Source organism: Chanodichthys erythropterus, chromosome 4 (assembly GCF_024489055.1).
Source record: "Chanodichthys erythropterus isolate Z2021 chromosome 4, ASM2448905v1, whole genome shotgun sequence".
Classification (NCBI taxonomy): Eukaryota; Metazoa; Chordata; class Actinopteri; order Cypriniformes; family Xenocyprididae; genus Chanodichthys; species Chanodichthys erythropterus.
The window spans coordinates 30,762,178-30,788,723 of NC_090224.1; the positions used below are offsets into that span (position 1 = coordinate 30,762,178).

The 26,546-nt window shown below is 36.9% G+C and overlaps 2 protein-coding genes across 4 annotated transcripts; both read right to left on the reverse strand.

The window, feature by feature from the left end:
- Nucleotides 1-546: 546 nt before the first annotated feature.
- rdh14b (retinol dehydrogenase 14b) lies at nucleotides 547-6,583 on the reverse strand. Its single transcript, XM_067383422.1, has 2 exons — nucleotides 6,202-6,583; nucleotides 547-1,966 (listed from the first exon to the last, which is right to left on the reverse strand). Exons 1-2 carry the CDS (start codon nucleotides 6,553-6,555, stop codon nucleotides 1,349-1,351), a joined length of 972 nt encoding a protein of 323 aa, XP_067239523.1. The 5' UTR covers nucleotides 6,556-6,583; the 3' UTR covers nucleotides 547-1,348.
- Nucleotides 6,584-9,529: 2,946 nt separating this feature from the next.
- crip2l (cysteine-rich protein 2-like) lies at nucleotides 9,530-26,466 on the reverse strand. 3 transcript variants are annotated; one of them, XM_067384732.1, is made up of 8 exons: nucleotides 26,330-26,466; nucleotides 19,625-19,719; nucleotides 14,335-14,392; nucleotides 13,660-13,785; nucleotides 11,862-11,930; nucleotides 11,619-11,713; nucleotides 10,188-10,245; nucleotides 9,530-10,061 (listed from the first exon to the last, which is right to left on the reverse strand). In XM_067384732.1, the coding sequence occupies exons 1-8, from the start codon at nucleotides 26,370-26,372 to the stop codon at nucleotides 9,997-9,999; spliced, it is 609 nt and encodes a 202-aa protein (XP_067240833.1). In that variant the 5' UTR covers nucleotides 26,373-26,466; the 3' UTR covers nucleotides 9,530-9,996. The 3 variants fall into 3 exon arrangements, with proteins under 3 accessions (XP_067240833.1, XP_067240834.1, XP_067240835.1); XM_067384733.1 differs by lacking the exon at nucleotides 26,330-26,466 and adding an exon at nucleotides 20,178-20,292; XM_067384734.1 differs by lacking the exons at nucleotides 14,335-14,392; nucleotides 19,625-19,719; nucleotides 26,330-26,466 and adding an exon at nucleotides 14,199-14,285.
- Nucleotides 26,467-26,546: the final 80 nt, after the last annotated feature.

Below are 26,546 nucleotides of genomic sequence, written 5' to 3' on the forward strand. Positions count from 1 at the left end.
TCTCAACCAAAGTGATACTTCTAATCTATTTCTATTCCAAATAGATTTGATACTACTCAAATCTATTGCTTCATCAAGCGAATACAATATCTTGAAAGCACTGGGCATTTTATAACTCCTGATGTGTTTTGTTGGGCGATGGAATTTCTAAGGTGATTGTTCTTTTCGATGTTTTCTCTCTTTTGTTCCTCAGTGCTGTAAGCCCCCTCCCTCAGGCCCTTTCTACCTCACGATTCAATCCCTCTCTTCTTTCTTAATCAGCTGGGATCCTGTGTCAGTTGACACAATGATGCATGACTCTGTTTCTTCTGTTTTGCTTTCTATATCTAATAAAGCACAATAGTTGCACCATGTCTGCCTCTATAACTCCCTTTTGTTTCCTGTTCTGCTCCTGTTGGAGAGTGAGGCGTGCTGCTGAGGTGTATTGGGGAGAATTTATAACTTAGAATTCTGTTTCCTATGTGAAATGTTTCCTTGTACCGTGTGACAGCATACAAAGGAAGGACCTTGGTCCTCCTCCACAAACGACCAACTTCTTTTTCAGCATTCAATTTATTCAGTCTTTACAGAGGCACTGCATTTACACTCAAAACATTCATGTTAGTATGTGTGATTAAGGACTGTAGCCAGTAAACTCCTTACAGCTCCACTGTGAATGAAATATATCTAATAATGGCTAATGCACAGCAGTATATAGCAGAGGTAATGAAGTTTAAACAGCAATTACGGTTTCACTTTTTTAATTTTTTTATTTGAGTAGTGACACCACACTATCTGCAGTGCCACAGAATACGCATTTCCTTTTTTTATTTTGTTTGGACACTGGGATGTCACAAACAATTTCAAATATATCTTGAAATAAGTCACAGGGTGGGAGTTGCAAGGTCTACTGTACAGCATTATGATGAAAAGGTGATATTCTGAGAGGCTAAAGTGTCACTAATTCACTTCATAAGCCTGTAAAATAAATTGCAGAACAACATTCAACAATCTTGCTCTTTAATCTATGTTGAGAGATATGCAATAGTTCTCATGTTATTCTTTATTCATCTCAGCTCTGAGGCATGTGTTTCTTGGGCACGTTGTTCCTGTCATTTGTATTCAAGGGATATGTTGGACTCGATACTTTCAGGCTCTCATTCAGAGAGAAGAGTGAGTCACAAGCCTGAGGCCATCTCTGAAAATACTGCAGCAAAGATACGGGGAACAGATGGACATTTTAATTTCCTGTCTCTTATCCAGTAAGTCCCTCAGGTACTTGGCCAAAAAACACCCCAAAAAATCCATTTCACTAATGTTCAAGATTTGAAATTTCCACATTTGTGAAAGGCAGTTCTGCTTCTTCCCTTCACCTTCTAAGACCCACCATGCTTTCACTCAGGTCCCACAGCCGTTTGGCAGTATGGTCATCTGTGGCTTTAGATAGCAATTGTTCTTCTTTACAATTAGCAAAGCATTTTCCAGACACACCCTCAACTTCAGGCGAGCATGCCAGGTATAGTGGGGTCTGAGCACCCTCCAGTGGGCTTTTGAAGAACAACCAAGAGACCAGCAAGAAAAGAGGCTTGATCAGCACAGGGATGTTGACGTGCCGGCCCAATCTGGTCCTTACGATACCCGGAGTGAGGGCATTTACAGATACCCCAGTCCCATCCAGCCTGCGGGCCAGCTCGCGAGTGAACAGTAGGTTGGCAAGCTTGCTCTGGCTGTAGCAAAATGCTTTGTTGTAATTCTGTTCGCTATTCAAGTCCTCGAAGTTGATGCTGCCATACTTGTAGAGTTTGGAGGAAACCACAACGATACGGCTGGGAGCCGACTGCTTCAGGAGGTCAAGCAGGAGATGTGTCAGAAGGAAGTGACCCAGGTAGTTCACTCCCAGCTGCATTTCATAACCCTCTTCTGTCCTACTGTAGGGACACTGGTAGAGACCAGCATTGTTGATAAGGACATCAATCCTTGGCTCCTCCTAATATTGTAACACAATCAGGAGTTTAGAAATTTTGGGTTGTACACATCACACTTTATTAATATTGCATCTACTGTAAAAAATGCAATACAGAAAACAAACAACTTAACATCAGAATTAAAATTTCCTGATAATTTACTCACCCCCATGTCACCCCCAAAGAAATTAAGGTTTTTGAGGAAAACCTTCCAAAATTTTTCTCCTTAAAGTGGACTTCACTGGGGTACAACGGGTTAAAAAAGTTCAAATTGCGGCTTCAATACAGCTTCAAAGGGCTCTACACAATCCCAGAGGAGGAATAAGGGTGTTATCTAGCGAAACAATCGGTCAATATATACACCCTAAACCGTCACGGACTTCCTCTTAGTTCACACTTTTGTGACGTAATGCCGCTTTGACTGCCGGGTAGAAGTCTATCGCATGCGATATATCGCCCAGCCCTAATAGCAGCTGCAAAGGGGGCGTTCGTGAGCAACCTTCTAAAAGCTAAAATGATTAATGGAAGACCCTACGGTCTTGTAGACTTAACGGACACGTGCGCGCAGTGGCTATTGTAAGTCCGCAAGACCAAAAGTGACATGAAGTGTGCCATTTGGGACAGGACCTGCGATGCGCCATGTATTACTTAATCACGTTGGAAAGGTCATGTGTGACATATAGGCGGAAGTACCTATTCAGTATCTACAAAGCCAATGTGCAAAGACTAGGTTAAACAACCTTTACAAAAAAAGTTAAAACAACGATGTTGGATGATTTTGAAGTTGGAGGAGAGAATGAGATGGAGTTTTTCACCCTACCGCGGTACTTCTATCTACTTCACACATGACCTTTCCAATGTTATTTTGTAATGCGTTCCGATTGGCAGAGCAGTGCAAGACAAGCATTTGTGGTTAAAAAGTATAGAAATTTTTCTTTTTCTTCTTCTTTTGTTTATTTTGCTATTCCTCTTCTGGGATCGTGTAGAGCCCTTTGAAGCTGTATTGAAGCCGCAATTTGGACCTTCGACCCGTTGAACCCCACTATATAGAGAAAAATACTGGAGTGTTTTCCTCAAAAACCTTAATTTCTTAAACTTTAAAAGACATAAACATCTTGGATGACATGGAGGCGAGTAAATTATCAGGAAATTTTAATTCTAAAGTGAAGTAATCCTCTGTTTTAAAGGCAAGAATCATGGATGGTGAAAACACTAAGCTCAAGGAGGCCTACAGGGATCAAATTGGGATGGAGGAAAAATGCTATTCTATCCAACCAAATTTTTTGTATGTAGTCATTTACACACTGCAGAAAATGTAACTAGAATGGCTTCATATAAAAATCTAATTTAGTACATGCTTTAAAGGGGTCATGAATTGAGAAAACAAATTTTCATTGATCTTTTGACACATAAGAGGTCAAATATCCTCCAAATTTCAGAACTACCAAAAACAGTTTTTATTGAAACCAAGCTCCCAAAACGACTCTTTTCGACACCGATTTGCGCATGTCATGTAGTAGTAAATACGAGAGAGACAAAAACACAGGATTACTCCAAGGATTACAGGACGTTTTGAAGTGCCAAGCTTTGGAAAAACAGTCTTTGCATTGTGGATGAACTTTATTTTTAACTGTTTGCTTCATTTTACTGTGGATTAGTTATTAAACAAGACCCAGTTTGACACAGGCTTTTTAGAGACTGAAAATAAAAAGATGATGCAGTGCTGACTATATTGGGTCTGACAGTAATGTCGCAACATACAAGTGTGAGTGACAAAAGTTTTTATCATGTGTCATTATTGCTTTGTCTGTTACCGATCGTTTCATATGTATTCACTTTACAGAAAATGATCAGTGACTGTTAAAATTCATTTGCCACAACCAAGACTTATTAAGCATATGTAATATGCGTAAATGTTTCACAGATGGCAAATGTTTCAACTATATCATGCGGAGATGTTGAAAAGGATTTTAATATGCAAAACTGTCATCCAATCATAGAAGTAGGTGTTTACTTCCAAGTCTTGAATGTTGCATGCCTATCCAAAGTGTTTCAAAGATAAGGTTAGAAACAGGATAGAAAATAGCCTACTACTTCTAAATTAAGATGTTTTTTTAATGTACAAATCTTGCTAACATTATGAATGGACCTCATATATTAAGAAGTTTATGACCCCTTTAATAAATATAGGGTTAGTTGTTACATGAGCTGTATGTCAGCTAAAAGGTTTTGAGCCAAAGTATACGGTGACCGGGAGAGGACATGTTCGGTTCACTTAGTTTTGTCGTGGCCACAACATGTTAACTTGTGGGGACAAGATAATATGTCGTGGCCACAAGATCATTTTGTCGAGGTAAGGACATCCTTATGTCGTGGCCACGTGATGTAAAGTCATGGCCTCGAGATCATAAGGTGAGGGAACGATATATTTTTCTTGTGGCCACGACTTCATTACATTGAGGGAATGACATTATTTCTCATGGCCACGAGTTAAATGTGTAAATAACCTGTGCAACCATGGCAACCTGGAATTATCAGAGATGGATATGCCTAATAATATTTATTTTTAATTAAGAATGATAAAATAAGGGCGAAATTAAGAAATTATTATATTAATATATTATTTGAATGCTGTCTAAATAGTCAACATCACGCACAATGTAATAAGCTATGAATTGTTATGTTACCAAATTATGTTATGTTACGATGTTACCAATAGACAGCATTTAAATTAAGTTATTATCAATTTGATAATAACATGTATGTTAGCTATATTTTGTAAATACTTTAAATTGGGCATTTAAAATATTTACAAAATATAGCTAACATAGGCCTACAGAAAGGTAAAGAGATACAGTAAATGAAGGGGAATATAAAGCAAATAAGGCTACATAACAATGAATAAAAAAAAACATTAATGATGATAATAATAAATAATATAAAATATGAAATTAAAATGAACAATAAGTGAATGGATTTAAAAGACTGTGATGTGATAAAAATATGCACAGCATATTCTAACATTTATTGATAAACTTCATTCGAATGCTGCTAAACTGTATTCATCCCACACAACACAACATGCAATATTAATAATTTCTTAATTCCGTGCTTTTTCTTAATTTAAAATAAATATTATTAGGCCTATCCATTTCTGAAAATTCCAGGTTGCCAAGGTTGCGCAGGTTGTTTACATATTTAAGACGTGGCCATGAGAAATAATGTTGTTCCCTCAAAATAAAGAAGTTGTGGAAACGAGAAAAATATATCGTTCCCTCACCATACGATCTCGAGGCCACGATTTTACATCGCATGGCCATGACATAAGGATGTCGTTACCTCGACAAAATGATATCGTGGCCACGACTTATTATCATGTTCCCACAAATTAATATCTCGTGGCCACTACATATTATCATGTTCCCACGAGTTAACATGTTATGGCCACGACAAAACTAAGTGAACCGAACATGTCCCCTCCGGGTCACCATAAAAAAGTAAATCCAAGTTGACGCACTATTTCAGCTAGGTCAGACTGAGGCCTGCCGACACATGTTATATATGTCGTAATTTCATGTAATTCATTAATTACAATTTCTGTTGGCCAAAATAATGGTTTGACAATTTTGTGTAGCCTATTTCATGTTATATATATTTTTTTTCTGATATTTGCTATTTCACTTTTAAATTTCACTGAAAACTATTAAATGAGTATTTAATGAGTATTAATTTTTTTATTTTTTGTAGACAATGATGTTGGAAATATTCAACTGACCTATGTGTCTCCAATTTTCCATTTATGTATGCAAAATTTATCAAGGTAGCAAGATACCACAGTTACTACAATGTTGTTATGGAATAATTATCATAATAATATGTGATAATAATATGCAATCCCATTAATGTCCTTCAAACATTGTAAGAAGTAAAACTGTCGCTTATGATGATAGTGATTGATAATACTAAAGTTTAACTGTGCTAATAACTGTAGTAACAATTGTAGTGATATATTTCAGGACACTGGATAGCTCATTTCACTGAGAGACACACATGCTCACTGCTTGACCTTTACTTACACAACATCTAAACGTTAGCACTCCTCATGGTTGATGTGGACTAATTCAGACATTTTCTCAATAAATTTTGCATGGTTTGTGCTATTTCTGCGTTAGTTAATACATAATCCACGGTGCAGTAACCTATGTCCATTCAGCACAGTTTCAGGGACTAAAAGTGAAGGAGATGCATGTAAACAAACCCTGATAACGTCCTCGCAGAAGCTGTGCACGGACTGCAGCGACGCGAGGTCCAAGTGTTTGATCACGATCTCTCCCTGATTCGGACCGGCTTGATTCTTGATGTCCTGGGCCGCCTCCTCAGCCCTCTGCCTGTCCCGACAGGCCATGATGACACGGGCCTGCAGCTTCAGTAGCTCCGCTGCCGTCGCCTTCCCGATGCCGCAGTTCGCCCCGGTCACTATCACAGTCTTTCCGCGCATCAGACCCGCTGGGTAACTCAGTAATTTCAGCGCTTTCCGCCTGCAGAATATTCTCCGGGCAATGAAGAGAACCCCACCGCCGAGGACAGCGGCTAAAACTACTGCTGCCGACATCAGTGCAGGAATACAGAAGTGTTGAATGACAGCGTGTGTGAGGCGAGCGCTGTTGAACACATTACCCAGAATGCACTGCTTTGTTATTGTTGAACATATTTCCTATTTTTGAGGTTGACAATTATGTATGTTTTATATATATATATATATATATATATATATATATATATATATATATATATATATATATATATATATATATATATAATCAGTGGCGACTTTTTTAACCGGGTATGCTGTGTGGTGCTTTTTTTTTTTTTTTTTTGTATTTTTTTAAGTATATGGGTGCGTCATGTAAATGAATGTGGCCAATAGAGTTACGTTGAATGGGATTATAGCTAATATTCGAGACCCTCACAAACACTTTAGACATTGTTAGAAACACAGTGAAAAGTATTTCTAATATGTTGGAACTTTTATTGAGAGTAGCCCATATTTGCCTGTGGGGACGTGCCTTCACAAGCATCTGTAAGAGCTTTTGTGACGTTTGAGTCGACGGAGGCGCAACATGCGAAAGGTGTGTTTGCAAAATATGCTGTATTTTTGTAATCCGCTAGGTGCCGCTAGTGTCACAGAAACGACATACTTCAACGTATCAGTTTAGGACACAGATCTAAATCAGACACGACAAATAAAAAACATCATGGCGTCGATTTAAATGTATGCCACAAGTACCTTTTAAATTAATTGTTAAAAATAAGTAAAACAATTAGTAGCCTATTATATAAAAAAAAATGTAATTATAATAGGCTAAATATAAGTCGGCTATAATAAAAATATCAGTAGGCTTTAAAAAAATCAGTTCTTCTATCAGTTCTTAAAAAAAAAAAAAGTTGAAATTATGCAAACGCAAAAACTATATCGATTAACATCCTTAAACTATTTCTAAGTTTTCATAAAAAAATCTCTATGGAGAAAATGAAATGCTATGAAAATAGTTTTAATTTTTTCCCCCATTTGGCTAAGTCTAGTTAGTTTTGTATCAAATACAATGTGATTTTCGGTTATCGAGATCTGGCAGCAGCTATTTTTTCCTCTTGGGCGAGCGGTCCGCTCATAGCTTATCCTGCCCATGTAATTTGCAATAGACCAGCAAACCAATGAGAACGCGCGACAATGATGACGTTCCATAACAAAAGCGCGAAGGCGCAAAAGCTGCTGCAGATCAGCTTACCCGGAAGTCTCCGTAACTGGCAGATTTAGGGAAAATTACCGTCGTTTGGCAAATAAATAAATTACGGACAGTTACATATGCATTACCAATCATGTAGGCTTTATGATACACCTCAAGCAAGGGATTTAATAGTAATTTATAATGTTAATATTAGTTTGCCGAGTCCACAAATAGCTTGGGTATGCAGAGCATTCGCAGCTTATATGGACCGCACGCCACTATATATGTTTACAGCAGTGATGTAAAAATTAATCTATCCATACTCCAAACCACTTCTTTTTATGTAGGGTCAATTAAATGTGCCATCGAATTGAAAATTGAATTTACCTCGGCATAGTTGAATAACAAGAGTTCAGTGCATGGAAATGACATACAGTGAGTCTCAAACTCCATTGTTTCCTCCTTCTTATATAAATCTCATTTGTTTAAAAGACCTCAGAAGAACAGGCGAATCTCAACATAACGTTACGTAACAGTCGGGGTGTACGCCCCCAATATTTGCATATGCCAGCCCATGATCGAGGCATTACACAAGGGCAGTCAGTATTAACGTCTGGATGTGTGCACAGCTGAATCATCAGACTAGGTAAGCAAACAAGAACAAGAGCGAAAAATGGCAGATGGAGCGATAATAACTGACATGATCCATGATAACATATTTTTGGTGATATTTGTAAATTGTCTTTCTAAATGTTTCGTTAACATGTTGCTAATGTACTGTTAAATGTGGTTAAAGTTACCATAATTTCTTACTGTATTCACAGAGACAAGAGCCGTCCCTATTTTCATTTTTAAACACTTGCAGTCTGTACAATTCATAAACACAACTTCATTATTTATAAATCTCTCCAACAGTGTAGCATTAGCCGTTAGCCATGGAGCACTATCAAACTCATTCAGAATCAAATGTAAACATCCAAATAAATACTATACTTACGTGATTAGATGGTGCATGATGAACACTTTGTAAAGATCCATTTTGAGGGTTATATTAGCTGTGTGAACTTTGTTTATGCAATGATAGAGTCGAGAGCTCGGGAGGGGGCGGAGAGCACAAGCAATTAAAGGGGTAGCAGCCTGAATTGGCGCATTTCTAATTATGCCTCAAAATAGGCTGTTAAAAAGAAAATGGGGTATTTTGAGCTGCAACTTCACAGACACATTCAGGGGACACCTTAGACTTATATTACATCTTGTAAAAAAAAACGTTCGATGGCACCTTTAATGTAAAAATATACAAATGAAATTTGGCAACATTCAACATTCTGTTAAATACATTAGACCCATCAAGCCCAAAAGTATTTTTTGGTTATGAATGTTACTGGTGGGATTAAATGTTTAAAGATATTATAGATAGTACAGCAATGACTCTAATGGTTTGTTTTAGCCTTCGATATGACTTGTGGCAGGTCCTTGTAGGCTATTTTCTGTGCAAACATGGATATTAAATATTATGTTAGGTCTGTAAAAACATATTCATTATAATAGCATCTTTCCCCATCCATTTAACTTGCCACAATAATATTTCTACTCAATTTCTATTTTTTATTTTTTTTTTATTTTATGCTATTTTATTTTTCTATTTATTTATTTATTTTAGATTTTTTTTGAGTTTTCAGTTTTAAATTGGTCAGTGAATTGAATGAGCAGTGAAATTATTGGCACCACTTACACATTTAAGGAATCAGCTAAGCTTTCTTTCTTTCTTTCTTTCTTTCTTTCTTTCTTTCTTTCTTTCTTTCTTTCTTTCTTTCTTACAGCATCCCAAGTGAAATTAAACAAAACAATTAAATACACTTAACAATATTTTTTAATTACAAATACAATTTTTTTAATACATAAACATATCTTAAGTGCAAAGTTCAGAAAAAAACATACGCTGTCATAATATATAAGTATATTAATGTATAATAAATAAGTGTGCTAAAATGCTACACAACTAATCACATGTTAGTACTAATGACAAAACCATTTCATTCTAAACTAAATTTTGTTGTTACCTGTCATTTAGTCACAGTCAAAAAATCAATATGTTAACTACATTCTTAAAAATATTAAAAAAAAAAAACAAATACAGCAAAAAGGCTAAACACATACTTCTGTTAGTAATTAGTAATACTAGCTCATTTTGAGTGGAATTAGTATGTAAGTGGCACTCCATAGATTAACAAGATCAGTGCAGACTCAAGAAAAAGAGGAAGATTTAAAGGAAGCAGACAAAAGGCTTGAATCTAAGGTTGCTAATACTGCTGATGCGTTTGTGGTTCTTAGGACTGGCTTTCAGTGTTTGGGTCCTCGTATATGTAACTGCCAACACCTCCGGTATTAACTCCTGAACAAAAACAGAGAGATAACATCATGCTCATATCATGATGAGCATATATATATATATATATATATATATATATATATATATATATATATATATATATATATATATATATATTGAAAAACGTACCTTTTGGCCCAAAGAGAACAGCATAACAGGGTTTATGGCAGTAGGGCTGGCCATCATGCTGTAGTTTAAAACAGAACACAGGTATACTATTAAATAATACTTGTTTTCACGTGTCATTTTGAATCTGGGTGAAAGAATCTGGTTAAAAAAACATTTTAAAAGCTGCACCATTATGATATTACAAAGTACTGAAACATGACATATACATTTCCATGCAACCCATACATATTTTATTCTGACCAAATTATATTTCAAATATAGGCTGAATTTAAACAGCATGGTGAGGCACATATATTTTTCAAATTGAAAATATATTTAAGTGAAACTTACAAATGCTTGAATATATCGCAAACAGTACTTAAGGAGCATATAATTACAATTTTACATCATATATTACATTTTGAGTAAAGGCATAAAATATATATATTGCACAATATACAAATATTTAGATTGAAAATATATTTTGAAAAATATTTTTGCAATAACATAAAATAAAAACATAAAAACTAAATAAAGACATTATGAAATTCTAATAATTCTCAAATATATATATATATATATACATAAAAATTGAAGGGGGTCTGAATACTTTCCGTACCCACTGTACATATATACATATACTGTATGATGTATATATATTATATAAGAATCAACCATTTTCATTATGGATTCTGACTATTAACCCTTAAATGCATGTTTCTCCAATCATTATTACATATTCGGATCTATCACTAATTTTAATAATAATTACAAAAGAATAAAACATAATGAAAAGCATATTTCGTTATCTTTTGGAACTTGGAAGGGTTTAATTTGAGTAGATGCTTTTTACCATCATGACTGTCATCATCAGAGTTAATTTCTCCAGTACATTCAGCATCAGGCTCATATTCGCCATCTCAACCGTAATCACAAACTATATTTTCAACGTCTTCAAAATCAACATTTTGATCTCTGACAGCTTCTTCACCAGATCCACCACTGAATGACAGTGACACTATATTTGATTGCGTTCAGTACTTGCTCTGCAGTAAATCACTGAGCCATTTCATGTTTTGCTGATGATACTTGTTACTCTTTTGTTTTAAGACTGCCATAACTATGAGTGAAGCAGTAAGTCATCATTGTGTATCAGACATTGCCACATTGAGAAATAAACGTGAATTGCACTTATTGAGTTATCAGAGATTCAATTATTGTTGCGCAGAAAAAAATTACTCACACTATTACATACCTTGGGTTGCTATTCTTTTATAAAACACTTTTTCCCCCTTGTTATTTAGATGGTTTATAATGAATCGATTGTGGAATACCAAGAAGGTTGATGTCTAACTTTAAAAAAATGAATGTTTCCGGGTCGATAAAGACCCAAGGTATGCTTTTAAGGGTTAGAAGCACAACAAGAAGGCTGCAGTGTGTTTCTGTCCTCACCTCTGCATGGCTGCCTGGAGCCAGAGTCTTACTGCACCTCTCACAGCGCAGACAGGGTCTGTGCCAGTCTTTACCCAGGGAACTGACCTTTTCAGCTGAAACACAAAGAACGAAACACAGGCCCTTCTGTAAGCATCAGCCATCCTCAAAAAATGCTAATGTATGTCCTGACACTGCTAAACATACACATCCCCACACAAATCCATATTTGGTGAACTTTAATGTCTGAATGTCAGAGCTTACCAAAGTACACTGTTTTGTTGCACCTTGGGCAGATGTTCGGCTCACCAGAGAACGAACTGAAACTTGCAGCTGGAGGAAATGAAGTAAACAAATATTCTTACAAATAACATTAAATTAAATAATATTAATATAGAATAAACCAAACTTTAAAGTTTTATTCCCATCTGAAGGTTTTTACAGAGGGGTCTGTTCATTTGTCATTTGCCCGATTTTATACATTTTATTCTTAAAATCATGCTTGATTTCTTTTTTTTTCTGGCTGTTGACAGTAAGATAAAAACAGATAATCAAAATCTTGTCTGTAAAAACCTTTGACTCTAATATGTCAACAAAATAAAACCAAAATTTTGAACCTGGCTTTATGTTCAGATGTTCTGGAAATCTATGCAAATTAGTGTTTATTTAAAGGTGCAGTAAGCAATTTCTGAGAAATGCTATTTAAAGCGGATCAGTCACAACACACTTGTAGCCAATCAGAAGTAGGGGGTGTGTCCACTCATAAAGGGGGAGGAGAGAGAGTGAGCAAGAGGGAGATTTTCAGAAAGACTCTACATTCTAAAAAATGCTGGGTTGTTTCAACCCAAATTTGGACAAACCCAACTGTTATTATTATTTAAATTAAAAATTTAAAGGTGCCCTAGAACTTTTTTTTAAAAAGATGTAATATAAGTCTAAGGTGTCCCCTGAATGTGTCTGTGAAGTTTCAGCTCAAAATACCCCATAGATTTTTTTTTTTATTATTAATTTTTTTAACTGCCTATCATTATAAATGAGCGGATTCAGGGCTACTGGCCCTTTAATTCTCACGCCCCACACCCACGGAGCTCGCGCTTGCTTTGAACAGTGCATAAACAAAGTTTACACAGCTAATATAACCCTAAAATGGATCTTTACAAAGTGTTCGTCATGCATACGGCATGCATGCGTCGAATTATGTGAGTAATGAATACTGTTATATTGTTTACATTTGATTCTGAATGAATTTGAGGCTGTGCTCCGTGGCTAACGGGTAATGCTACACTGTTAGAGTTTGACACAATGGAGTTTGAGACTCACTGTATGTCTTTTCCATGTACTGAACTCTTGTTATTTATCTATGACAAGGTAAATTCAATTTTCATTCGAGGGCACCTTTAAAGCAAAAATTTAACCCGACGGTTGGGTTTGTCCATTTTTGACCCAAACTTGGGTTGAAACAACCCAACACTTTTTAAAGTGTAGAAAGAGATATGACTACACTTCTGGAGGCCCTAAGAAATACTTTGTGAAGGGTCCCCTATCGAAATGACGAGGAAGTGTTCAAGGTGTTGCCCTGGCCTCCAAATTCTCCAGATCTCAATCTAATTGAGCATCTGTGGGATGTGCTGGACCAATAAATTTGATCCACGGCGGCTCCACAGGACACTTTCAGAGGTCTTGTAGAGTCCTTGCCTCAGCGGGTCGGTGCTGTTTTGGCAGCATGCGGAGGACCGACAGCTAATTAGGCAGGTGGTCATAATGTTTTGGCTCATTGGTGTATCAACAGTGTTTGTCAGAAATCACTTACTACACCTTTAATTAGGCAATGAGCCATTTGCATAGCCTATTTAAACAAAGTTTCAGAAAACCTTGTTTTACATACAAAAATGTTTGCAATTCAGTGTCTTCAATCAACTGGGAAGTATTGTATTTTACACATCTAGGTTACATTATTTACTCACTTGTGTTGTAAGACAATAATAATAAAAAAGCTTTGAATTTAAGTCTCCATTATGATCTATGATATGAGTAGTACAACTGATATTTCATACAAACTTACCCTTCACTGGACCCCTGGTAGCCTTTTTCTCTTCAGTCTTGGGTTTGGTTTCCATGGAAACAGGGGCAGTATCATCGTTGGCAGGTGTGTCATAGACATATGATCCCGCCCCACCAATATTCACACCTACAGAAAGAAGACAGGCAGTGCAGTTGCTTCTTTTCTGATTCTGTTATATGGGTGGTATTTGAAGCTGCAGTCCATAACCTTTGGCACTCTAATAAAGAAAACCGCATGCATCTTGCAGAAGAACATTGTAGCCGGAGCCAGTTCTCTCTGTTTATGTCTATGACAGGGTACTGGGCTACTCCACAGCGGTAACGACCCGACCAGTCTAAAATAGTCAGAATATATATACATTTAGTGATTCAGACAAAAACATGGCTTGGAAAATGGATTCATGATGTACTCACTCATTATATAAAATCAGTACATTCTGAACACCAAAATGTTATGGACTGCAGCTTTAAACATTTCAGTATGTAAAAATTCAACATGGGCATGTAGCGTTAATCCATATCTCAAGATCAGAGATTTACTGTAAGTGATGAAGCTGCTCCAGTGCAGGCTGTCTCATTAAGAATCTGTAGCATCAAAGCAGAGAGTGTCCTACTTGCTGCAAGCCCCACAAATTATGAATAGATGGATCCAAGACACTAATTAGATACACTGTACCTTTTGGTCCATAGAGGGCAGCATAGCATGGCTTGTGGCAGTATGGCTTCCCATCATGCTGTTAACAGTGGATAAAGCACATCACTGAGATTAATTAGGCATCTAGTTCCTGCCATCCTTGTCTGTTGTCATCAAAAATTTACACTCATGCTGTCCAAAGATTAGAGTATGAAACATTCTCAACATCGAAAGAGCAAACAACTGCACCGGCCCTTGTGAAAAAGATGTACACTCTAGCACATTTTTAAAAAGAGTCCTTATTATGGAAATAATATAGGCTAATTTAAAGGTGCCATCGAACGTTTTTTTACAAGATGTAATATAAGTCTAAGGTGTCCCCTGAATGTGTCTGTGAAGTTGCAGCTCAAAATACCCCATAGATTTTTTTAAATGAATTTTTTTAATTGCCTATTTTGAGGCATCATTAGAAATGCGCCGATTCAGGCTGCGGCCCCTTTAATTGCTCGTGCTCTCCGCCCCCTCCCAAGCTCTCGACTCTATCCTTGCATAAACAAAGTTCACATAGCTAATATAACCCTCAAAATGGATCTTTACAAAGTGTTCGTCATGCAGCATGTATAATCGCGTAAGTATGGTATTTATTTGGATGTTTACATTTGATTCTGAATGAGTTTGATAGTGCTCCGTGGCTAACGGCTAATGCTACACTGTTGGAGAGATTTATAAAGAATGAAGTTGTGTTTATGAATTATACAGGCTGCAAGTGTTTAAAAATGAAAATAGCGACGGCTCTTGTCGCCGTGAATACAGTAAGAAATGATGGTAACTTTAACCACATTTTACAGTACATTAGCAACATGTTAACGAAACATTTAGAAAGATAATTTACAAATATCACTAAAAATAACATGTTATCATGGATCAAGTCAGTTATTATTGCTCCATCTGCCATTTTTCCTGTGGTCCTTGCTTGCTTACCTAGTCTGATGATTCAGCTGTGCACAAAACAGACATTAATACTGGCTGCCCTTGTGTAATGCCTCGATCATGGGCTGGTATATGCAAATATTGGGGTCATACATATTAATGATCCCAACTGTTACGTAACAGTCGGTGTTATGTTGAGATTCGCCTGTTCTTCTGAGGTCTTTTAAACAAATGAGATTTATATAAGAAGGAGGAAACAATGGAGTTTGAGACTCACAATCACAGACATATCTGCTGAGCATGTGAACACAATGGCCAATCAGAGGTGTTTAAGAATCCACTCGACAGTGCTCAAAATGCTATAGGGGAAATGCTGTATGTCATTTCCATGTACTGAACTCTTGTTATTCAACTATGCTGAGGTAAATTCAGTTTTCAATTCGATGGCACCTTTACAAGAACATTGTTAAGTGTGAACTGAATGTAATGTTTTTGGACACTTAAAGGTTTAGTTCACCCAAAAATGAAAATAATGTCATTTATTACTCACCCTCATGCCGTTCCACACCCTTAAGACCTTTGTTCATCTTCGGAACACAAATTAAGATATTTTTGTTTAAATATCTATTTAATTTTGTTGACTCAGTGAGGCCTGCATAGCCAGCAATGACATTTCCTCTCTCATGATCCATTGATGTACCAAAAACATTTTTAAATCAGTTCATGTGAGTACAGTGGTTCAATATTAATATTATAAAGTGACAAAAATATTTTTTGTGAGCCAAAAAAAACAAAATAACAACTTATATAGTGATGGCCGATTTCAAAACACTGCTTCATGAAGCTTCGGAGCGTTATGATTCTTCTGTGTCGAATCATGATTCGGATTGCGTGTCAATCCACCAAACTGCTGAAATTATGTGACTCTGGTGCTCCGAACCGCTGATTCAACACAAAAGATTCATAATGCTCTGAAGCTTAATGAAGCAGTGATTTGAAGTCATTATTATAACCAAAAATATTCTTGTCGCTTTATAATACTAATATTGATCCACTGTACTCACATGAACTGATTTAATGTTTACATACATTACATTAATGGATCTTGAGAGAGGAAATGTCATTGCTGGCTATGAAGGCCTCACTGAGCCATCAGATTTCAACAAAAATATCCTAATTTGTGTTCCGAAGATTAACGAAGGTCTTACAGGTGTGGAACGGCATGAGGGTGAGTAATAAATGACAGAATTTTCATTTTTGGGTGAACTAACCCTTTAACTGCATCTCATTTACAATTAAATGAGTATTATATTTTGAATTTATAATAAATGCAATTAGTTTAACTTAATAGTGCTTTTTTGACCCACATAAGTAGGACTCAAGTACATCTTTATGTGTAATTTCATAATTACTTTTATTGTCTTTGAAATACGGTTAAAAGTTTACTGCCAAATGTACTGACAAGCATTTATGGTAAATTACATTATACTTTATATTGAAACTTGTATGTCATGTATTTTAATATATTTGTTAATATACTTTGAACTAAAACTTTTATTTTGACAATTTTTACGAAGTGTACTTAAAAGTGTGTGTTAAGAAATAGTGTCTTTTTAAGTACACTTAAGTGGCCTTGTATTACTGTATATCATCTACAAGTGCACATTTTTCACACTGGGAATGATTTTTTTTTTCGCAGCACTTAAGGCTCTTTGCTCTACTGTCAGCATTATCTAGAACAAACACTGCAACAACCGTTTAAATGTGTGATTATTCATCATAATGTAAACTTGGTAACATGTCAGTGCACTTTCTTAGAGTCTTTAATAAGAGTTTGGTGATTTTTAGTTTGTGGCTGTTTTCAGATGTCTTCAGGGAAATTGTAGGCTACAAATACAGTTTTTGTCCAATCCAATCAAATGTTCCCTAGAATGAGAATATCCCATAATGTGAATCATGAGGTGTGTTTAACATCAACTACGCCCAGCCAAAATACCTTTATGGCAAGGCACGTCACTCGTTAACACAGGGTTGCAAATCGCATATAACTTCCCATTTTTCAGTTAACCTTTCTGCATGTTCACTGAATTGCATCACTTAGTTACTTTTTATGGACAGAAGAATAAGATGCTGGAAAAAGTTCAACACTTCAGCAATAAAAAAAATTAACTATAAAAAAGAAGCACAAATGTGATGTTTAAATAAAGTCATTTTTTGCTTATTAGTGGTTGAACTGAATCTTTGAAGGTCAGAAACAAAGACATTGGTTAATAAAGGGAGATTAAATACATAAAGTATATTTGTTCTGTTTAACGTTTAATTATTGCAGGTTTGTGTAATATTCTGAGTTTGCATTTCACTGTCTTTATTCATTTTAAGGAATACTGAATATGCTTTTGTGCAATTGAGATGAGTAAATGCATGCTCACATTTATAGTCTAGAACTAAACAAGAAGTAGAGCGGATCCGTCTATCAGGGGATTTAATAGGGATCCGCTGATAGACGCATTCTTTCAAACACTCCCGTGTGTATCTGTGTAAGTGCTAGGGTGAAGAGCATCAAAGATGTCTATTTACAACATGTTTTTGAAGCGTTGAGTATCCTGAGTATTTAAAAGACCTGTTAATTCCCTACCAGTCTCAACGTCATCTGCGCTCCTCTCAGAGTACGCTCTTAACCATCCCACGGTCTCGACTGAGGTGTATAGTGGAGACTGCACTTTTTCTGTTGCGGCTCCTACACTCTGGAATGTGCTTCCATTATCTATAAAATCCTCATCAAGCATGGACATTCTTTCAGAGTTTTCGGAGTTTGATTAGGTCAACTGTGAGTGACTGATGGCATGATTTTCTTTGTATTATGTTTGGTTGTTATTTTATGTTTGTATTAATTTTATAATTATCTACTATTTATGGACAGCACTTTGGTCCATTTTTATGGTTTAGAAAGTGCTTTACAAATAAATATTGAGTTGAGTTGATCATTGTAGCCAATCACAGACATATCTGTTGAGCATGTGAACACAATGGCCAATCAGAGGTGTTTAAGAATCCACTCGACAGTGCTCAAAATGCTATAGGGGAAATGCTGGTGTCATCACGTTTTTTAAATTTCAGTACTGACTTGGTACTGAAATCGGTACTTTTAACAACACTAGACTAAATTGTAAGTTAATCAATATTAAAGGTGCCATCGAACATTTTTTTACAAGATGTAATATAAGTCTAAGGTGAATGTGTCTGAAGTTTCAGCTCAAAATACCCCAAAGATTTTTTTTTAAATTAATTTTTTTAACTGCCTATTTTGAGGCATCATTAAATATGAGCCGATTTATGCTCTGCGGCCCCTTTAAATCTCGTGCTCTACGCCCACGGAGCTCACGCTTGCCTTAAACAGTGCCTAAACAAAGTTTACACAGCTAATATAACCCTCAAATGGACCTTTACAAAGTGTTTGTCATTCATGCGGCATGCATGCGTCGGATTACGTGAGTATTGTTTACTGTTATATAGTTTACATATGATTCTGAATGAATTTGATAGTGCTCCATGGCTAACGGCTAATGCTACACTGTTGGAGAGATTTATAAAGAATGAAGTTGTGTTTATGAATTATACAGACTGCAAGTGTTTAAAAATGAAAATAGCGACGACTCGTCTCCGTGAATACAGTAAGAAACAATGGTAACTTTAACCACATTTAACAGTACATTAGCAAAATTGCTAACAAAACATTTAGAAAGACAATTTACAAATATCACTAAAAATATCATGATATCATGGATCATGTCAGTTATTATTGCTCCATCTGCCATTTTTCGCTATTGTTCTTGCTTGCTTACCTAGTCTGATGATTTGGCTGTGCACAGATCCAGACGTTAATACTGGCTGCCCTTGTCTAATGCCTTTCATAATGTTGTGAACATGGGCTGGCATATGCAAATATTGGGGGCGTAAATGAGATTTATATAAGAAGGAGGAATCAATGGAGTTTGAGACTCACTGTATGTCATTTCCATGTACTGAACTCTTGTTATTTAACTATGCCAAGATAAATTAAATTTTTCATTCAAGGGCACCTTTAACTAATTGTTTATTGAACTGTTGAATTGAAAATGCTAATGGATGGACCTGCTATGGCTTCAGTTCTGTTGATATTTGGAACAGCACTCTTGCTCATGAAATATTGCTTAACTTTATGAATTTAAATCAATATTATGACCACATCAGATACAATATTTTCCAGATAAACATGCATTTTAATGTCACACAGCAAATTCCTGTTTAGTAGAAAATACACAGGAAGGAAAAATGGGATTTTTATGTTTGTTTGGTTTTTTTTAAATGGTGTTTTATCTTCAGCACTTTCTTTTTCTCTGTTTTTTAGCTGTCTTCCTCTCACCTCTGCATGTCCTCCTGGATTCAGGGTCTTGTTACAGCGTTCACATTTCAGACAGAATTTGTGCCAGTCTTTCCCCAGAGATGTCACTTTCTCCGCTACAAGACACAAACAGATTTATTCCTTTTACAGATCATCATTCATTTGAAGATGTACATTAAGATAATGGTTTAAGGGGCTCTTTGAATAAGTGTTAAACTCTCCCCTAAAGCAACCATTTTCATTTTAACAATTGAGCTGAAATTACTCTGTAGAGTCTCTTACTGTAATGGTGCCTGGCAAAGATCAGAGCTTCTATGAAATGGTGGTTTGAGACTTGTCTGAGATTGTGTCTTGTTAGAAAAACAAAAAACTGTCTACCAGGCTATGAACCACATACATGTGTTTATCTATTTAGATAGTTATGTTGCATATCTTAAAGTCACCATGAAATCAAAATGGACAATTCTTATATTTTAAATGTATTATTGCAGTGTTTACTATAAATAATTTATCCATGCACATCATTTTTTTTTTTAATCAATTCATGTGCACTTGTAATCTTTAATGAAAGTACCTTCCCCTCCCTTTTGCAATGACATCTCTTCTCTTCTTGTTTATTGGCGTGAGGGCGGGACAATCTGTCACTCACATGAGATAGAACAAAAGCAAACCACAACCATCCAATCAATTCCAGCTTGCAGCTACTGCAGCTTCTCTTTAATGCATAAGAGTCCACTAAGATGTAATATGAATATTCCTAATGTCCATCTGTTTACTGTCTCAGATTATTTCAGGGGTATGTGGATGACAGTGAAACACTATTATGGAGTGAAAGGTTCTTATCAAATCCGACACCTTCATATCGAGGCCAGAATATTCCAAGCACATGCCTGAGGGAGCACAGAACACCCTCATGAGCCGTCCTTCACAGAGCAGACATCACATCACGTCAGTGTGAGTCAAGAATAAAGAACAGTACAATAACATTTTAGGTCAAACATTGTGAAATCCATTCAGGGATGTTTGGTATGTTTATTTTTATGTGTTCTATTGCAGGATGTTGCCTCAGGTTAGCAAATCCATTTTCTTCACTTTGCAAGCACATGATGCATATAAGGCAATAAAACAGCTAATAAAGAAGGGATGACTTTGAAGAATAAACCAATAAAAAGGGTTTCTTTTATTACACTACATTCTAGTGATTATTTATCTTTAAAAAATTTCTCTGGCATGGCACACCCTGTGAAAGGCACATCTCTCTCTCTCTCTCATTCATGACGCTCATTTAGGGATGTGCAACGATTAATTGCGATAATCGTTAGCAAAATAAAAGTCTGTGTTTACGTAATATATGTGTGTGGTCTGTGTATAATAATTATGTATATATAAATACACACACATACATGTATAAATTTAAGAAATATAGGCATGTTTAAATAAATAAATATATATATATATATATATATATATATATATATATATATATATATATATATATATATATATATATATATATATATATATATATATATATTATAGTACATGTAAGTATAAATATTTTATATATAAATCTAACATTTTTCTTAAATATATACATGTATGTGTCTGTATTTATATATACATAACTATTATAAACAGAACACACACATATATTACGTAAACACAGACTTTTATTTTGCAAACGATTAATCACGATTAATCATTGCACACACACACACACACACATTATATATATCACAAGTATCACATTATAAAAAATATTAAGCAGCACAACTGTTTTCAACATTGATAATATTCAAATTGTTTCTTGAGCATCATATCAGCATATTAGAATGATTTCGGAAGGATCATGTGACACTGAAGACTTGAGTAATGATGCTGAAAATTCAGCTATGCCATTACATGAATAAATGACAAGTTAAAATATAATAAAATGGAAAACTTTTACTTTACATTTTAATAATATTACTGTTTTACTGTATTTTTGGTCAGTATAAAAATGCAGCAGTGCGTACAGCATATAATTAAATGCATCAAATTGAATGGTATGCAGTTGATATGGATGCAGTAAATACAGAGATATGTATTTAACTTTTTAGTGCATTTTAGTTAAATTTAATGAAAATTGTATTATTAAAAACATATTATTCACATTATTCTATTTTCTGGCATGTAGCAGTTTGGCTTCTTCCATTGTCATGTAGTGCTGTTTCCAGGCAACTAGCTAAAATGGAGATATATTTATTTATTATAATATTATATTATATTATTATTATTTTAATAACATTGTTTTTCAGTATTTATTTTTGCTTTTGATTTCCATTTCATGCTAAATGCATGGAATAGTCTATCACTTTCTGTCTTTAATCGCATCTGTTTATTTCTCCATCTTTCCCCACACAGCAAGAAATGAACAAGTTTAAAAACTGAATGTTTTGTGGTGCAGACAAATGTGCAGAGAGTTGAACACAGTAATTAGTCCTTGTCTCTAGACTTGCTGTTTCATGATGCCCTCTTAACCTGAGTATCAAATGAGCTGTTTCCATAGTGAGGATATGCATGGCAAATTTCAGTCTGACAGAAAGTTGCAGAGGATGCAAACACTTTAGAAACAAAAGAGAAAAAGAGTTTTAGATATACCAATAATCTAAGTAATCTAATAACTTAAAGTTGGCATAAAACAGAAGTTGCAATTGTCTTTTCTTTCCTATTGTGATGTATATCTGAGTGAAACATCTTCTCGGACAATAAAAAATAGGGAAGGACTTGATTTTGTCCATTGGGACAAGATTTGATCACTGGAAGTTTGTGGTTTGCTATTGGTTGATCTCATGTGAGTGACAGGTTGCCCCACCCCCGCCATCATAGAAAAGAAAAGATATCACTGCAAGACGGGGGTGTGGCCAGCAAGGGCGGGGACGACAGCCGTGGGAACCTGTGAACCTTGGGTCTCACGGAGGAGCTAGGAAGGATAAAAGGAGGAGTGATGACAATGAAGGACGAGTGAGGACCAGGCCTGGGACTTTATGTTGTTGTTTTATTATGTTTTATGCGGAAGTTGTCCGTGAAGGGCTGCCGCTTTACTTTCATTTTGTTCACTAGTCCGCTAGTTCCTGCCTCCCTCTTCCTTGAACCTTTAACTTTGCTACGTTGGTGCCGAAACCCGGAAGGAAGGAGGAACGTGCTGTCAAAGAGCCCTCACCGCTGTGGGAAATCTGAGGTGCCATCGAGCTGAGCAGACTCAACTGCCATGGATGCTCGAAGTGGTAGGTTGGAGTTACTTGACGGGGGGGCAGATGAAGTTGCTGCTATCCGCCTGGGTAGTGAAGGGGCGGCTGCTGTCCTAGAGGAAGCGGAGGAGTCACCACCGTTTGCTGAGGCTGAAGCCTGCTGCCATCCGCCATGATGGTGGAGGAGCAGGGAATGGGGGACTCACTACCAGCTGGCCAAAACTGGAGGATCCGTCCACCAGGCAGCGGAGGAGTCAGAGGGCCATCCACCAAGGGCTATCCAGGGCCACTGCCAGGCATTGAGGAAGACTTCACCAAACTGTTGGAAGACCGGATGGCAGTGCATTTTGGGAACTGGACCAAGATTTTTTTCCCCTCTTTCTTATCTCTCATCTTCCCATCACTCATCTCTCATCTACCATCGAGCTGAACAGACCCTGCTACCATGAACGCTCGATGCGGTGGGCTGGAGTTACTTCCCGGGGGGACTAACAGGGGGGTAGCAGTCCTGTTGGATGAGGAAGATTCATTCTGATCTGCTCTGATGAATAGATCCGTTTAGATCCAACTCTGATGGACGACAACAACAACAACAACAACAACAACAAACTCCCTGAGACTTCCTAGCTCTTCCATCCAGATAGCAAAATTCTCTGTTTTTACTGTTATTTCTATTCCTTATGTTCTATTTTTATTATTCTTTTTATGTAAAGCACTTTGAATTACCATTGTGTATGAAATGTGCTATACAAATAAAATTGCCTTGCCTTGCCTTGCCTTGACTGACGAACTCGCTACCATCCCCCTGGGTTGTAGAGGGGCAGCTGCCATCCGAGAGGGAGCGGAAGAGTCGCCACCGTTTGCTGAGGCTGAAACTTGCTGCGGTCTACTATGATGGGGGAAGAGCAGGGTACGTGGGACTCACTACCGGCTGCCCAAATCCAGAGATACAGTCCGCCAGGCAGCGGAGGAGTCAGAGGGCCATCCAACGAGGGCTATCCAGGGTCACCACCAGGCATCGAGGAGGACTTCATCCAGCTGGAGGAGGACCGGAGGCAGTGCGTTTTGGGAACCGGACAAAGTTTTTTTTTTCCTCTTTCCCATCTCTCTACTTCCCATCACTCGTCTCTCTTTTGCCATCGAGCTGAGCAGACTCTGCCACCATGAACGCTTGATGTGGTGGACTGGTGTTACTTGCCAGGGGGACGGGCAAACTCATTGCCGTCCACCTGGGTTATAGCGGCTGCTGTCCGAGAGGGTGTGGAGTCGCCGCCACCGTTTGCTGAGGCTGAAGCCTGCTGCTGTCCGCCATGATGAGGGAGGAGCAGGGAATGTGGGACTCGCTACTGGCTGCCTGAAACCAGAGGAGCCATTGCCGTCCACCGAGGGCTATCCAGGGCCACCGCCAGGCATCACGGAGGAGTTCACCCAGCTGGTGGAGGGCCGGATGGCAGTGCGTTTTGGGAACCGGACCAAGGATTTTTTTCCTCTCTCTCCTCATCCTTCCATCTCTTTTTCTCTCGCCTTGTCTATCCTTACCCCCATGTACTGCGGCCGCCATGGCTGGAGTGGGGGGAGGGGCCGGTGGAGTAGAGCACAGTCTCGAGGGTACCTCCCCAGTCTGTGAGGGGCGATGGGGGATTGTGGCAAGCAGGGCGGGGCCAAGAGCTGTGGGAATGAAGTGAGTCTCATGGAGGAGCTCGGAAGGATAAAAGGAGGAGTGAGGACAGTGAAGGACGAGAGAGGACCAGGTCTAGGACTTTATGTTGTTGTTTTATTATGTTTTATGCAGCAGAAGCCACTTTATAATCATTTTGTTGTTTGTTTATTTTGGAATTTAAGTTACTTTGAATGTTTGCCGGATCCTGCCCACTTCTTCCCTGAACCTTTAACTTTGCTACAGAGGGGAAACTATTCTGATTAAAGATTACGAGAGCACATGAATAAAAAAAATAAAAAAATGATGTGCATGGATAAATTCTTTATAATAAATATTGCAATATTCCATAAAAACAAGAATTGTCCATTTTGATTTAATGGTGACTTTTAGGAACAAAAAAGGACTGAGGAGATAAAGTCCATCACACACATCAGAATTTTTGCTATAAACTTTTATGGCATAACTGCACAATTATGTGGGCAAAAAGCGTGTTTCTCCACTAAAAGCCATTTAAAAGTAACCGTGTGCCAGGTTGTGTACTTAAAAGCTGTGTGCGGTATTCAATTGAATAGGAATGCTTTCTTCAGGTCACACAGCTGTTAAAGTCTCATGAGAGCGAGTAGCAGCCAGAGACAAAGTAGATTCTCACATGTTAATTATTATAGTGCTGATTATAGTGGGAGGGAGTCAGTCAGCTCAGCATATGATATTAGCACAGACAAATTTTTAATCTGCTAATCATACATGTTGATCGTCTGCCTTTTTTCAATAAGCATCATGGTGTGTGGCTAATGCTGTTCATTTGCAGTGAGAGCATGTTTTAGTATGAAAATGAAGCCTTGTAGGAAGTTTCACAAAAATTAATTTTAGCCGACAGCTGTTAATGATAAATAATAAATTAATATAATGACTAATTACTCTGTAGGGACAAATGCCAAATGACACCTGCAGTTTGAAATAATTTCCACCTAGTTACATTTAACCAGAGTAGATATAGAGGAAGAATAAAGCAGAGCCCTCTTTAACATTCCAATAAATCAATATGTGGCACACATTCACAGGAGTCTTTTTGAGAATGAAAAGAAAGGCCCATAAATAAGACTGGACAGAAGAGTGTAGAAAGTAGTAACTGCACATAATAAATGGGTCAAATCACATTAATACTGACTGCTCAATCTAGCTATGCATTTCAGTTTGTGGTGGTGTTGTACTGGTTGATGCCAAATATTTCACTCATAGCTGATCATATTTAAAAATGAAAAGGTACATACAATAATGAATATAAACCTTGATTTCGATATTGAAAATCCTCCTGATTAGCATATTTGCTTATTGTATAGTCACCCGCTTTTAACCAAAGAATATAAACTAGTGCAATGGGATTATGAGCTCTAAATATCATAATACAGTCATATACTTTCATTCATCCTAATTCTGCATTTCATGCGTCATGCATTATTATTTCAGTAATAATCAGAAAACTCTCTCTCTCTCTCATATTCATATTGGTTATTTTCATATTTATTTCATTGCACCACTTCAATATTCCTGGTATCTCAAATCTCAGCAGATAAAATAGTTTGATTAGCTGCAGCGTCTGCAATCAGATGGACAAATCTTAATCACAAAACGTAATTAATTTAGTAAGAATATTGTGCACTCGTGATTAGCCAGTAAATTATCAAGCGCGCACTGTGTGGTTTGCAGACGTTATTTATAACGCACACCACGATAAATGAGAATGAAAGTAGGCTTTTATAGATATATGCGTTGCAGACAGCGTGTGCATTGTTTTATTCATGGAATTGCGAAAAGGAAGCAAAATTGACGACTTACCAAAATAAACAGTTTTGTCACATTTGGGGCATTTTGATGCCATGTTCCGTGCAAAGCTAGGATTTCCTTTGATTTGAGCAAGTTCTCTTTAATTTAGATCTGATACAGTAAAAGCGACTCCCTCGTTCTTAGCGATGCTCAAAGCGCGAGCGAGCGCATCCTCTCTTTCAACATTACCAGCGCGGATCCTCCCTCGATGACGTCAGGGGGTAGTGAA